This window comes from Erythranthe guttata, chromosome 2, assembly GCF_056151865.1.
Source record: "Erythranthe guttata isolate IM_541 chromosome 2, IM_541, whole genome shotgun sequence".
Taxonomy (NCBI): Eukaryota; Viridiplantae; Streptophyta; class Magnoliopsida; order Lamiales; family Phrymaceae; genus Erythranthe; species Erythranthe guttata.
The window spans coordinates 15,890,762-15,904,035 of NC_142534.1; the positions used below are offsets into that span (position 1 = coordinate 15,890,762).

Sequence of the window (13,274 nt, forward strand, 5' to 3'; positions counted from 1 at the left end):
TTTATTGTTTTTATTATAGAAAAACATTTATTCACTGTTGTAATAAAAAATAAAAAATAAAAACCATGACAATAGACTCAATTTATTTATTGTTTTTTTCAAATAAAGCTTTTGAATTAAATAGTGCCATATTAGACTTGAAAATTAAATTAAGTTGAATAATATTTTTTACATTTTAAATAAATAAATTAATGTGAGATTAAATCTGTTAAATAAATAAAATATTTCAAAATAAAGTTGAACAATGTATTGTCAGATACTGTTTGTCCCAATCAAGAATACATAATATATTGTTCCTACAAACAAATACACAATCCTAAGTAAATATTACAGCATTCCACATTTCTGAAAAAACCCCACCCAAACCAATCATATATAATATAGGTTATTTTTCGTGCATCGAAAAATTGTCGCACCCCTAGATGTGATGCGGGTGCAAAAATACAGGTTCCGCCTCTGTATATAATCATAAGGAAAATGGCTTCGCGTACACGTCGAAAGGTTCGATAGCAGTTAGTTGTGGCTCCTGTAACAAGAACAAACATTTTAGAAAGTCAATGTATGTTCAAAAAATCATTTTAAACGAATTTGCTTCATGCTAAATACACGTACGTAGTACATCACCACCATTTCACCATTCATTCAAATACAAAAACACACGCATCCACGTTGGTGTGTAAATCGAATACTACATCTCTACCCGATATTACGCTTCACCGACTGTATAGCATAGATTTGACCGAAAGTAATTTTGTACCTCATCCTAAACCCCAAATAGAACCAAACATTTCCATATAGAAGGCTTGAGCTTTATAATCATATACATACATATATTATTCATTTACGTTACAAATGACTGGAAAAAAGGGAGGGGTTAAGTATTGACTATTGAGCTAAAAATTCAGTAGAATGTCAATGTCTAAATGTAGACAGTTGCTTAAAAAGATGATAAAAAAAATTTACCTGTCTCAATCCACCAACACCACCTCCACTACCTCCTGTAATAAGCATGGTCAGAAGTGATGTCACCATACCACCACCAAGATCAGGACCTGTAGAACTTCCAGCATCTCTAATTGCGGTGCGCATTGCAGCTAGAATACTCCCGTACGTAGCCCCATGCCCGCGCTCGATGGCTTGTATAAAGCAGAAAGTCATTGCACCCGTAGAAGTGATTTTTGACAAAGCCTACATAATTTTTTTAAACAAAAAAGAATATATAAATGACAAAATGCTGGCTGGTTTTTCGATTTTCTGTAAATGAGTAAAACTTACGGAGGTGTCGGCTGAGGTTTGATCATCATCACAGCCGCTGAAGGAAATTGCTTCACCACCGTTGGATCCTTTCCATACGCCTGATCGAGGGCGGTGATCCTCCCATACATACTGCCCACTCCTGGTTTCAATAATGTTGCGTAATGATAAGGTTATAGCCAACAATTGGTATTAATTCAATCTTTCGTATTTTCCAACTTTATACTAACAGGTGAATTCAAAACAACTGATATTTACTAACAGGAACCCACAAAAAATTTACAAACAGGTATGCAATTCTCAAACCAATTAGAGAAGAGTGTTTGCATATATTTATAAGTTTGGATTTGTAACATCAACGAATTGAAAAATTTATAGGCTGTAGTACTTCGTTTTACTAGGCCCGAATCGGGAAATGGTCCGTTTTACTAAGGTAGGAGAAATAGTCTCTAATTTTTTGGAATAGTTCTTTACTATTTGGTATCACTGTTAGCTAGACAAAGGCATAAAAAACACAATCAATGTCAACAGCTCTATTTTTACGAAGACGAAAATACGATTGTATCATATTGGTCTAAATCAACCGACGACCTAATATGTAAAAGATGAGTGGAAATTGTTAAATGACAAACTGATAAGAAAATATCCCCAAAGTCAACTTTCATGTTTAATTTTGTCATTATTGCAAAAAGTTCGTTTTTTAATTTTTTTTATGACATATATTCTGTTTCCAGAAACAAATAACCATCCGATACTAAGAAGATAAAGATTAAAAAAAACGAGAGAGAGAGAGAGATATCAGAGTACATCGTCAATCTTCAATCAAGCATATTAAAAGTTTTACCTGTTCATCCTGCAAAGAAACGGTAAATCCAGAACTGTTCCGCTATGACAAGCATCTATGATGCAGTGAAGCTTAACTCCACGAGGTAGAGGTCTGACAATAGATGCATTGATTTCGTCATCGACAATCATACCCTGTGTTTCGAAATCAAGTGGACACAAGGTTTCATCATATCCATCAACTTCATCTCCATTATAGTTCCTCTGCCGCGAACCATGACCAGAATAATGGAACACCAAAGAATCTCCTGGCTGACAACCTTGTACGAGCCAAAACAATGCCATCCGCATGTTATGCTTGGTTGGAAGTCTATAGGGGTCGGTTTCTTCTTCTGCATTTTAATTCACCAAAAGGAAGTCAACTATCAAAGAGAAATCGCAAGTTTGAAAATAATTCCTAATTATGGGTAGTTTTAAATTTATGTCAAAGAAAAATATTTACTCGGGTAGTAGTACAGTACTTGAGCACCACTAATAACATTGGCATAAAACAAGCCTTGCATTACCAATAAAAGTTCCATAATCTTTTTGTTTGTATCAGCAAAATTTGAACTCAAGAAAACATCAAATACGAAAGGAACTGAAAACTGAGTTTTCCATTATTAAAACAAGCTATATCACAAAGCTTTCGGCACATAAACACCTGTATTAAGGTAACAACAAAAAGGTTCTTTCGAGATCCCAACATCTCACTCTTTCACATAATCATATCCTTTTAAGCTGTGCAAGTTCATGAACAATTACTCTCAGCAAAGTATCGAATAATAGGGTGACACGTAAGAAAGAAATTCTTATTTCTCTGTGACTGGAAAACAGTTATGGATCCTTTTATTTATTATCATCAAGCAAAAAATACTATACTTCGTCGATTGGCATATCCAAATATCTTTACAAAACCTTAACGGTATTGGTTAAGCTCAAAATTCAGCTAAATCAATGCATTATTCATATTATTTCATGTAACTCATGTCATACCGAGCAAGCTATTAACGGAAATTTTATGTACCTCACATGCGAGAAAACTAAAGGCTGGGAGTTATTGTTTATCACAAAGATTGCTAAAGAATTTCCATCTATAGTTGGATATTCTGTAACTTTATCACATCGATAAGCACGGCAGATAAATGCATCGACCCTGTTTAGTTATTACGGAAGCTAGCAAATCATCGTACATCCTTAATGTTGAAAGGGCTTTTACAACTAAATCAAATAGTTATCTTTAGTCAAACATTTACCTTTCCCACAGTTCCCAATCTTCAACGAAAACCGAAACGAAATAAAGCCCACAAAGAAAGGTCACAAATGAAAAATCAAAAGGCAAAAAGCAAAAAGCAATGCTCCAAAGGATTCAATTTTCCACTGTATCATATTCCATTTTTATATTTATTCCCAAACTCATCATGAAAAGAACCACACACACACACACACACACACACACACACAAATTAACAAGTAAAAAAAAAATCCATTTTACCAGTTAGCATGAGAATAGAAGATTCCGGAAAGCGAAACTTATTGGTCAGAAGATGCTTCATACACTTAGCGTCATTAATGCACCCTTTCAGCTCGTGGCGAGAGTACTTGTACGATATGCCGACGATCACAGCCTTCTTACGGCCGTGAGGGTTTGGCGGCGGCCCAGGCGGGGCGTGGGAGTACGGGGACGGCGGAGCAGGGGGTCCGGCAGGCGGCGGCGGCGGCGCGTGGCGAGGATCGCCTATATTAGTGACGGCCTGACAAATAGCGCATCGTATCGATGGGGCCCCCGGCGGCAACTGCAACGGAGTGCGACAACCGGAGCAGTTGACTAACATGTACATAGCGGTGGGAATCGACAATTTGAGAGGTGGTGGAAGCTAACTACGGCGGAGAAGATCAATCGGAGATTCTAGAAGGCGGCGAGGAGAATTTGTTGATTTTAATTTCACGCGTGAATTTTTTTTCCAAGATTTGGAAAAAAATGTCAGAGTGTGACGATTTCGCCCTTTATATAAATAAGGAGGAATGTGCTTTTTCAAATGTGGGATTTTATATTTAATGTAAAAGAATAAATATATCTTGCACCATTGCAAGATATATTTATTCTTTTACATTAAATATAAAATCCCACATTTGAAAAAGCACATTCCTCCTTAAGAATAAATATATCTATTGACGTGTATACGTCATGATTAAGAAATTGAAAGCATGGAATGAAAAATATAATTTTTTTTTTACAAAGATATTAAAAAAATAAAAATAAAAAGTCATATTAAATTTGAAATAAAACAAGTTATTTTGAGGATTTATTAAAATGTAATTGTTTTATTCGTGGCAATTTAAAGAAAACCATATAATACATTAAGTAGGGATGACGATGGATACAGGATTAACGGGTTTTAGACCCGAAATCGAGGTCTTTTAAGGTCGGTATAGATAAGCTAAATGATAATGCACCAATTCAACAAACCAGTGATATACCTCCTAAACAAGCATCCGAAAGGTCTTTTAGTGTGTAGATCCGAAAGAGTTCGGAAAGTGTCTGATGTGTTACTCTTCCTTGATGATGATCACGCTGGTCAAGTTGACCATAGATGTGATCCAAGAATCTTTTAAGGAATCCATCCATGTACTCCAACAAGGTTCAAACCTTGGTAGATCCACCTGAGATTGCTTACCTTGAGGGTTATGAACCCTCTATTTATAGAAAAAGCTGTTTTTATTCAATTTGGTTAATAGTGTCGTTTCAAGTCCATGACAATTTACAAGTTTAGTGCTTAAGTTACCAATATATTTTCTATGCCTTAGTACTTAAGTCATGAGGTTGCACATTCAGCTCGTCACTCGGCACTTGTCGCTTGTCGCTCGTCAGCTACCTTCACCTCGTCAGAGGTCCACTAGCTCCTAGCTCTTAGGTCTCCTAGTTCGTCCGACAATGTATTTTATTCTTTGGGCCTTACACTTGTGTGCTCAATATTTTTGGTCACTTATCAAAGTCCGATAAAATGAGCAAAGAATTTCGGATCCCATATGGTCTTACCTCATCTTTCGAGTGTGGGCCAATTCCATCGGGTCTTTGCCTTTATTGGCCAAATCTGTAGGACGAGGCTTCAACAACAACTTGGCCCTTTTGCCTATTTCATTAAGCAAACAAATTTACGATTTTAACCCCTCAAAATATAAAGTCCAAAAAATGACCGAAGTTAACATAAAGGACCACACAGTAATTACCCCAAATATTAGGGCATATCTTGCAACTAGGTATAACTTTGAGGAGCTCAATGCAATTGTCCCAACTTCTTTTTTTATAATCAATATATAAAACCACTCGCAAATCACACAGCTCTCTCTCAAGCAGAATTTAGGGTTTCGCTTCATCGACTCGCCGCCCCTCTCAATCTTTTCCGATGGTACTCTCTCTTTCTCTCTCTCATCTCTCTTTCTCTCACATCTGTTTTTTTCTCATTTCAGTTTGTGCTCGATCTTCGTCTTCTCCGATTGAGTGGAAAATGCTTTTAGCTAAAACGACGTCATTTTTGTTCTTCCTGTACTGAACTGTAGCTTTATTTAATTCCTTCTTGTTTTAATGTTAAAATTAGTGTATGTATCTTCATGAATTGTTTATCTCGGCGCATTTTAGAATTTTGCGTTTGTGTTTTCTGGGATTTCTGGAATTGTTGTAATTAACTAGTGCAGGAATTTTATTCAAAAATGTTGCAGATCTAAGAACTCATGTTTCTTACTAATAATTGATGGCTATGATTGACAAATAAAAATTACATCTTTGGTACTTTGTAATGTAATTAGTGGGTATGGATTGTTATTTATACAGTCATGTATTCGTTTTTTCTGCTGTTTATATTCAACAAGATTTCCTTTGCTATGTGTAGGCCAAACGAACGAAGAAAGTCGGAATTGTCGGGAAATATGGTAAGTCATACTTGTAATTTTATGTTTATTTTCTTGATTTTTCGCGCATTCTTTTACTTATTGGATCTTCTTGTGTAAAGATACACTATCTTGTTGATTAGGGTTGGGTATTTAAGATGTGTGATGAATATAATGTAGCATTTGTGTTGGTTAACAGCTTTTCATTAGCGCTCTAATATGGGCTTAAGAAATATTGTCTGTTCCATTTTTTTTTAGGGCAATTTCATGTTGGTTAATTTCTTGTTAGCGCTCTAATATGGGATTGAGAAATATTATTTGGTTCTTGAGTATTGAAGTCGAAAATTTAATATTACAGATTGTATTGGTATGTGTTATTTACGGAATTTATCATGTTGCAGGTACCAGGTATGGTGCTAGTTTGAGGAAGCAGATTAAGAAGATGGAAGTGAGTCAGCACAGCAAATATTTCTGCGAGTTCTGCGGAAAGGTATAAAATTGAGAATTCGTAACACAATATATTTATTATTCATGTAATGTGATTTTTTTCTGAATGAACAATTTTATCCGTCTTTTCACAGTACGCCGTGAAGAGGCAGGCTGTCGGCATCTGGGGATGCAAAGATTGTGGCAAAGTGAAAGCTGGCGGTGCTTACACTCTAAAGTAAATAAGCATTCACTTTTACGTAAATTAATGGACTTATATTTTTTGTTTGTTTGGCTAAAAATCGAGATGTTTTGTTTTTTGCAGCACTGCTAGTGCCGTGACTGTCAGGAGCACGATCAGAAGGCTTAGGGAGCAGACCGAGAGTTAAATTATGTTTTTTTTCTTCTGGCATTTGAATTTTCATTTCAGTTTAAAGTAAACGATAAACTATGAGACTAGTGAGATTGTTAGCTACTCGTATGTACTTGTTTTCCGTATTTGTTTCGACTTATGAAAGTTGCATCCTTTTTGCAGAGTGCCTTATATTCAGTTTTCTATCTATGTTTTGGTATGATTTATAAGTTATATTAGGTTGGAATCGAAATTTTGCATTAGGATCGCTCCGCAATCAACCTAATCAATGTGGGATTAGTTTAATTTGTTTTTCCACCTTGTTTAATACTTCTAGCAAATCTCTCTCTCTCTCTCTCTCTCTCTCTCTCTCTCTCTCTCTCTCTCTCTCTCTATATATATATATATATATATGGAAAGATATAGTGATATTCAGATTTCAGACAGTAAAGCAGAGGTTAGACAAAACTACAACGTAAGTTGAGAATATTACAACATATCTCTCTGTTTTAGTTTCTCATTACTCATTTCTTCACATACAAAGAAGCTGGATTGAGCTCAAAGGGTTTCCCTTTGTACTACCAGCTCTAAATTTTATACCTACTTTCAACTATACATAAACCCCCAAAAAAGAAAAAGAAAAAAAAAACCCGGGAAATAAATTTCACTCTCGTAAATCTCTCTCTCCCCTCCGAGCTGGTCGAAAATTCAGCTTTCATGACGAAACCAACATTTCGTTTTTCCGGAAGAAAAAAAGGTAGTAAAATCGAAGGCCACCACCATCTAGAAGGATCTATTAAAAAGTGAGTAGTTGCTTTATGTACTAACGATTTGATTTGATTAATGGCCGCATAAGTCTCGTTTTTAGACGAGGGGGATTGGAATCTCGTCGCTATTGCTTCTTCGGTGCATTTGCCTTTGCACGGCTTTAACAGCGGATACTCTAGCTGCATTAGCTGCTCTGTTAGCAGAAGCTACTGCTCTGTTCACTCTCTCGTCCACTTTGCTCACCTCGTATGCTTTCTCTGCTGCTCTTCGAGCTTCCTGATAATTTCCACATGAATTTCATTACAAACATATCATTAATTTTTTTTTTATTAGTACATTTCTTCTACATTCATCTTTTTTCTTCAAATTAATGCTGTTTTCTTTAGCTTTTAGTTGTGTCCAAGTATATAATTTCATGCTTTTATGTTAGGGATGGAAATTAGAACATAATTTCCAAATTCAGCCTATTCCAATCCAAAATTTTCCGATTTCCGATCTTTTCAATTTTGTTTTTCGGGACGAAATTGGAACAAATTGGATTCCGATTTCCAAAAATACATTTTTTTTTAATTTACACCTATAAATAATATCACTATTATTATGAATTTTATAGACAGGTGACTGATTTTATTTTTTTTGGAATTTTCCGCAAAATTCCAATCTTGGAACAAGTTTTTTCATTCCAATTTCCGAAATTCCAAACTTTTTTGTATTCTTTTGGAATAAGTTTTCCATTTCCGAATTTGTTTTGGATTTGTTCCGAAAAATAATTCATTGCCATTGCATTCCCAGAGGGGGAAAAACGAATACGAAACTGCAAAAAAAAAAATATTCGAATAACGAAAAACGTGTAGAATAATACCTGGACAACATTAAGCACTTTGGAGTGGTTGACCGCAACAGGAGAAACAGGAAATACAGTGCTCTGTGTACTGGGAACATCAAGAACTCCGTTTTGCCAATGTCCAGACTGAGTTTCACCACTTCTGAAAGTGTACATTCCAAGCCCTTGTCTTCTACCCTCATGCCAAGCACCTTCATAACGGTGCCCGTTTGCAAAACAATACACTCCAAATCCATGCATCTTATCAGCAAAATATTCCCCTGCGTATCTATCTCCATTCCTGTAAGCATATCATAAATTCATCAAACAAAGTTTAAGTAAAAGGTTATATAGCTCGACATGTTTCTTTGAATCAAGAACTCAAATAAAGAAACGGTGATAATATGAGAAAGCGTAAAAAAAAAAAAAAAAAACACACTCCGTGCAATCGAATGGAATTCAACACTTCCTAGGAGTGAATGTAGATACGCATGTAAAGTTTCCTCGTTCTTTTTTCTGTCAATATGTTCAATTACATATATTACCTTACTTTAACAGAACAAATATCCATATGCTCGCTCTATATATCAGTACTAAATGTCATTTAAATCTTACTTCCAATAAAACTTCCCGAAAAAGCTGCGTTCGTAAACGTGTCATTTAAAAAATGCAATTTCTAACAAATTTGTCTACAACCAATGAGAGTAAGGCCATGTTCACGTCATCATCAATCACTTCAAAATACTCCGTTGAATTTAATTCATACGCATCATCTTATCCTAATTATAGCCAACCTCAGCCAATACACCAACAACCAAATGACACTGTCAACACAAAAACGACGAACCAAATCAAGAAAACTACTCAACCACACTACAACCGAAGAAGAACCAAGAATCGAACAACAACAAACAAGAACTAAAAAACGCATATAAAAAAAGAGGCACACATACCTGAAATGGTAGTGCCCAAGTCCATGCTTAACACCCCACTTGAATTCTCCGACATATCTACTCCCGTCCTCACAAGTATGAACCCCACAGCCGTAGCTCTGCCCACTCGACCATTCACCAGCATACACGTCGCCCGTATAAAACCTGTACACACCGAAACCATGCCTAAGACCTTGCCTATACTGCCCTCTATACCGACTCCCCCTGGCCCACGTTTCGACTCCATAGCCATCGTATTTACCATCAACCCAATCCCCTTCGTACCTTCCGCTCATGTAATAGTAATAGACACCGCTTCCACTACATTTACCCTTGTGGAACTCTCCCTCATACACATCTCCATTGCTGTATGCTTGTACATAGCACCCCGAGATGGCTTTCTTATCGGCCTTCTGGCGGGACCCGATCGACCAGAATACGGGTAAGTGCGGCCGGTTTGCGTGGTCCTTTGCGGTTATCTTTAAGGGCAAGGATCTTGCGAGGAACAATCTTATGGTGGGGAGGCGGGGTATGGCTAAATTGAGGGAGAAGAGGAGCACGGCGGAGAAGGCGAAAGCGGAGAGGAAATCGAGAACGAAGGAGCTGGAAGGATGGGAGACCAGGAAGTAGAAGAAGGGAAGGCTGAGGAGGAGGATGAGGCGGAGGTGGAGGCGGAGGCGGCGGCGGAGGTAGCGGAGGTGGTGGTGGAAATGCGTCAGGAATTTCTGGGACCTGTTGTAGAGGAGGTTGAAATTGGTGGCGGGCTGGTGGTGGTGGTGGTGGTTCTGGGCGGCGAATACGCCATATCTGTGGAGGGCGTTGGATAAAGACGGAGTCTTTGTGAGGGAAGTGGAGAATTGGGGACGCTTGAAGGGTGCGGGGTGCTTCAGGGCAAAAGCGTCATTTTGGTCGAGTTGATTGTCGCCGTTGTTGATGAGGATTTCAATTTGGGTGTTGTTTACAGGGGAGGAGGAGGAAGACGACGGCGAAGGGTGTTTCTGGGTGAGGGAGGAAGGAGGGAGGGGTGGGGTTGGGTTGAAATCGGAAGAGACGCCGCTGCTTTCTGTTCCGATCTGTACTTCAGATTTCTTCTGATGCATTACATACGCCCCCAAACAAAAAATCACCAAACCCTAATTCAATTTCACAACGCAGAAAAAAACAAAATTAAGAAAAAATCGAACCCTCTCCCGAACTTTATTTTTTTGTTTTTCTCTCTCTTCCACAGTTTTTTTTTAGTGTGTGTGTGTGTTTTTTTCCTTGGAAATTCAGGGACTATAATTTGTGTTTTTTTTCAACAATAGGTGGGTTATATATATGTGTATCTATATATGGAAATGAGTGAAGAGAGTGTGTGTGTGTTTAGTGTGTGAGAGAGAAAGGGGAAGAAGAAGAAAGAAGAAGGAGCGGAGAGTGCGAGGAGTTAATGGTTGTTTGGGGCAGGAGATCAATTTGAAACCAGAGACGACCGGCCGCTTATTTCTTTATTTATTTATTTATTTATTAAATATTTTCTATAATTTGGTTTCCTATTTTAACCTTGTTTTTTCATGTTTATTACGTTTTTGCCACTCTACTTGCCTTTTTTGGGAGTAATCATGATCTCATTTTTTCTTTTCTTTTTTTTCTTGTTTTCTTATTGGTTGCTTCATTCTTCCTATCTTTAAATTGCATTTTGACGTATGGAACAAATAAAATAGGGTAAATTCCTCGTGTTTGGGTAATTACAATCAACCGATTCAATTATAAATTTTTTTATATGTCCATCAATGTGGTGCCAAATGCAACGGAATCTTCTACACTCAGTGGAATGTTCTTTTGTTTGTACTCGTTTTGTGCCAAAATGTAGTTTCTAATGCACTACAATCTGCTATTTACAAGCCAAGAAACACATGTTATGGTCATCTTGTTTCAAAATTTGGATCTCGAATGGGATAAAATGAGTACGAATTGGAGAAAATATACCACAAAATTTAACACAACAAAGGTGGATGTGTAAAAAAATTCATAAAATATGAGATTTTTTCGTAATTTCATCATACTTTAGGGGTGGCCTTAATTTATCCAATAAAATATCAAGATAGTTATTTTCCTTCTTTATTTAATGTGTAGAAGATGTTTTTTAATGAATTTATGGTTAAGAGCGGAAATTATAACAATTTCTTGGAGCATGTTCGTTTCGAAAATCGACTTCTTTTTTTTTCTATTTCGGAGGATTTTTTTTATTATGAATGTCAAAATTTTCATTTATTGAAATTTTCTTTTGAATCAAAATTGAAATTTGAGATTTTATTATTTTAATTTCCAAACGTTACTCTTACAACATAATATATTATTATTATTTATATTATATTTTATGTGAATAAAAAAACATAATTTTCGATTTCGATCCGAAAAATTGCAATTTTGGTACAACTTTTTCAAAATTTATGATTCTTCCATATATTTTCTTACTTTTTATAATGTAATTAGAATTAGTTTTTCATTTCAATAAAAAAATTAATTCTAATTTTTTATTTTTTTTGAGTAAATTCTAAAAATAGTATGAGATAAGAAATAAATGCAATTTCACCAAAATTTTGATAAAAAGAGCAAAACCAAATATATATATTAAATTCTACGCGTCCACAGTTGTCATATAACTTAAAGAATAAGAAAAAACATCCCATTAATTAAGGCACGAATATATGGATAGAGACACCATTAATTAATTAATTAATTAATTAATTAATTAATTAATTAATTAATTAATTAATTAATGAATTAATTAATTAATTAATTAAAATTCAAAATTTTAATTTATAATTTAAACTATAAAAAAAATGTAAAAATACTACTACTACCAATTAATTAATTAATCAGCCACCACAGAAATACTACTAATTAATTAAATTTTAAAGGGTAGAAAATCTATATAGACTCAAATTACTTGTGCTAACTGCTAATACTTGAGGTGCAAGTTTTATTGACTCCTCAAATTTATTCTAATTTAGGACAATTTTGTTTTGTGTTATCCATGTCTTAATAAGCTAATTAGTCAACATAATTATTTATTAACGACATAATTATTCACTAATAGTCTATGTTGACTAGTAGTTTTTTTTTTTTCCCTAAAAAAAAGAGAGAGAGACTATTAGTTTTGTTTCGTATTTGTAAATTGTACGATATATTCAGTTTCGATTTCAGTTTCGGTCACGGTCTAGAAATAAAAGCCTAAAACATACATTTCAAACAAAATAAATATAAACAAATAAATGCAAGAAGGCCCCTCCTCTCCCAAATTGTAGCCATGGACCAATTTCAGTCTCTTCATTTATAACTGGCTATTTTGGGACACTTCCTACTAGATGGAAATCGAACACGTCGAAAGTCGAAAACTAGTATCTTCGGGAAAAAAAAGAAAAAGCAATTCGAAAGGAAAAAAATGACTAACTTCAATTTAGAAGATAAAAGAAGAATAAAATAAAATAGGAAAACGAAAATTTCAAATTCGAAATAAAAAGTATCATATTTTCATTCGATAAGATATAAAGTTCGACTCGTAATCGACTAGAAAAAAATTTAAGTACAGTTTTTAATTCTTAAAATTCAGACAAACCTAAACAGTCATTTGATCGATTCTGATACCATTATAGCTTAATTCTTTATAGATGGATTTTACTTTCGGCCATTTTTTGGTGATTCGGTGCAGATAATTAAGGGTCTATTGAGTCGATTCAAATAAGTATATATTTTTTTATTTGTCACGTAGTAGCATCTAACGCGAATCGTGTTTCATAGATTATCAAAACCGAAAATATGTGTTCAAAGCTTGTTCATTATGTTTATAAATCGAGCTCAAAAGAGCGTCTAATAAACGATATTTAATATCGAGTAATTTGGTAATATTCAAATGTGGACCAAATTCCATCTTTCAAATTGTGTAGTTTGAAATTTGAATCATCTAAAAAAAGTTGCCACACTTTACTACTACTATTAGTTTTTACCAAAAAAAAATAAAATTAAATAG

At 35.1% G+C, this 13,274-nt stretch overlaps 3 protein-coding genes across 3 annotated transcripts; 1 reads left to right on the plus strand and 2 right to left on the minus strand.

Moving 5' to 3' along the window:
- Window positions 1-194: 194 nt before the first annotated feature.
- Window positions 195-4,133, minus strand: MC1 (metacaspase 1). Its single transcript, XM_012978497.2, has 5 exons — window positions 3,572-4,133; window positions 2,099-2,429; window positions 1,276-1,396; window positions 964-1,188; window positions 195-526 (listed from the first exon to the last, which is right to left on the minus strand). Exons 1-5 carry the CDS (start codon window positions 3,915-3,917, stop codon window positions 467-469), a joined length of 1,083 nt encoding a protein of 360 aa, XP_012833951.2. The 5' UTR covers window positions 3,918-4,133; the 3' UTR covers window positions 195-466.
- A 1,212-nt stretch (window positions 4,134-5,345) lies between these two features.
- Window positions 5,346-6,922, plus strand: LOC105954815 (large ribosomal subunit protein eL43). Its single transcript, XM_012978498.2, has 5 exons — window positions 5,346-5,486; window positions 5,967-6,006; window positions 6,366-6,454; window positions 6,546-6,628; window positions 6,716-6,922. Exons 1-5 carry the CDS (start codon window positions 5,484-5,486, stop codon window positions 6,777-6,779), a joined length of 279 nt encoding a protein of 92 aa, XP_012833952.1. The 5' UTR covers window positions 5,346-5,483; the 3' UTR covers window positions 6,780-6,922.
- Window positions 6,923-7,179: 257 nt separating this feature from the next.
- LOC105954816 (hypothetical protein) lies at window positions 7,180-10,924 on the minus strand. The gene is made up of 3 exons (XM_012978499.2): window positions 9,287-10,924; window positions 8,373-8,634; window positions 7,180-7,786 (listed from the first exon to the last, which is right to left on the minus strand). Exons 1-3 carry the CDS (start codon window positions 10,363-10,365, stop codon window positions 7,607-7,609), a joined length of 1,521 nt encoding a protein of 506 aa, XP_012833953.2. The 5' UTR covers window positions 10,366-10,924; the 3' UTR covers window positions 7,180-7,606.
- Between the last annotated feature and the right edge of the window lie 2,350 nt (window positions 10,925-13,274).

Excerpts from the sequence above, each read along its gene's own strand:
- LOC105954816 (XM_012978499.2), bottom strand. The coding sequence starts at position 10,365 with ATGCATCAGAAGAAATCTGAAGTACAGATCGGAACAGAAAGCAGCGGC. Across the intron at positions 8,635-9,286 it reads CTTGGGCACTACCATTTCAG|GAATGGAGATAGATACGCAG; the intron begins GTATGTGTGCCT and ends ATATGCTTACAG. Across the intron at positions 7,787-8,372 it reads AAGTGCTTAATGTTGTCCAG|GAAGCTCGAAGAGCAGCAGA; the intron begins GTATTATTCTAC and ends GGAAATTATCAG.
- LOC105954815 (XM_012978498.2), top strand. Across the intron at positions 6,007-6,365 it reads CGGAATTGTCGGGAAATATG|GTACCAGGTATGGTGCTAGT; the intron begins GTAAGTCATACT and ends ATCATGTTGCAG. Across the intron at positions 6,455-6,545 it reads TCTGCGAGTTCTGCGGAAAG|TACGCCGTGAAGAGGCAGGC; the intron begins GTATAAAATTGA and ends GTCTTTTCACAG.
- MC1 (XM_012978497.2), bottom strand. The coding sequence starts at position 3,917 with ATGTACATGTTAGTCAACTGCTCCGGTTGTCGCACTCCGTTGCAGTTG. Across the intron at positions 2,430-3,571 it reads TTCTATTCTCATGCTAACTG|AAGAAGAAACCGACCCCTAT; the intron begins GTAAAATGGATT and ends ATTAAAATGCAG. Across the intron at positions 1,397-2,098 it reads TTTCTTTGCAGGATGAACAG|GAGTGGGCAGTATGTATGGG; the intron begins GTAAAACTTTTA and ends TATTGAAACCAG.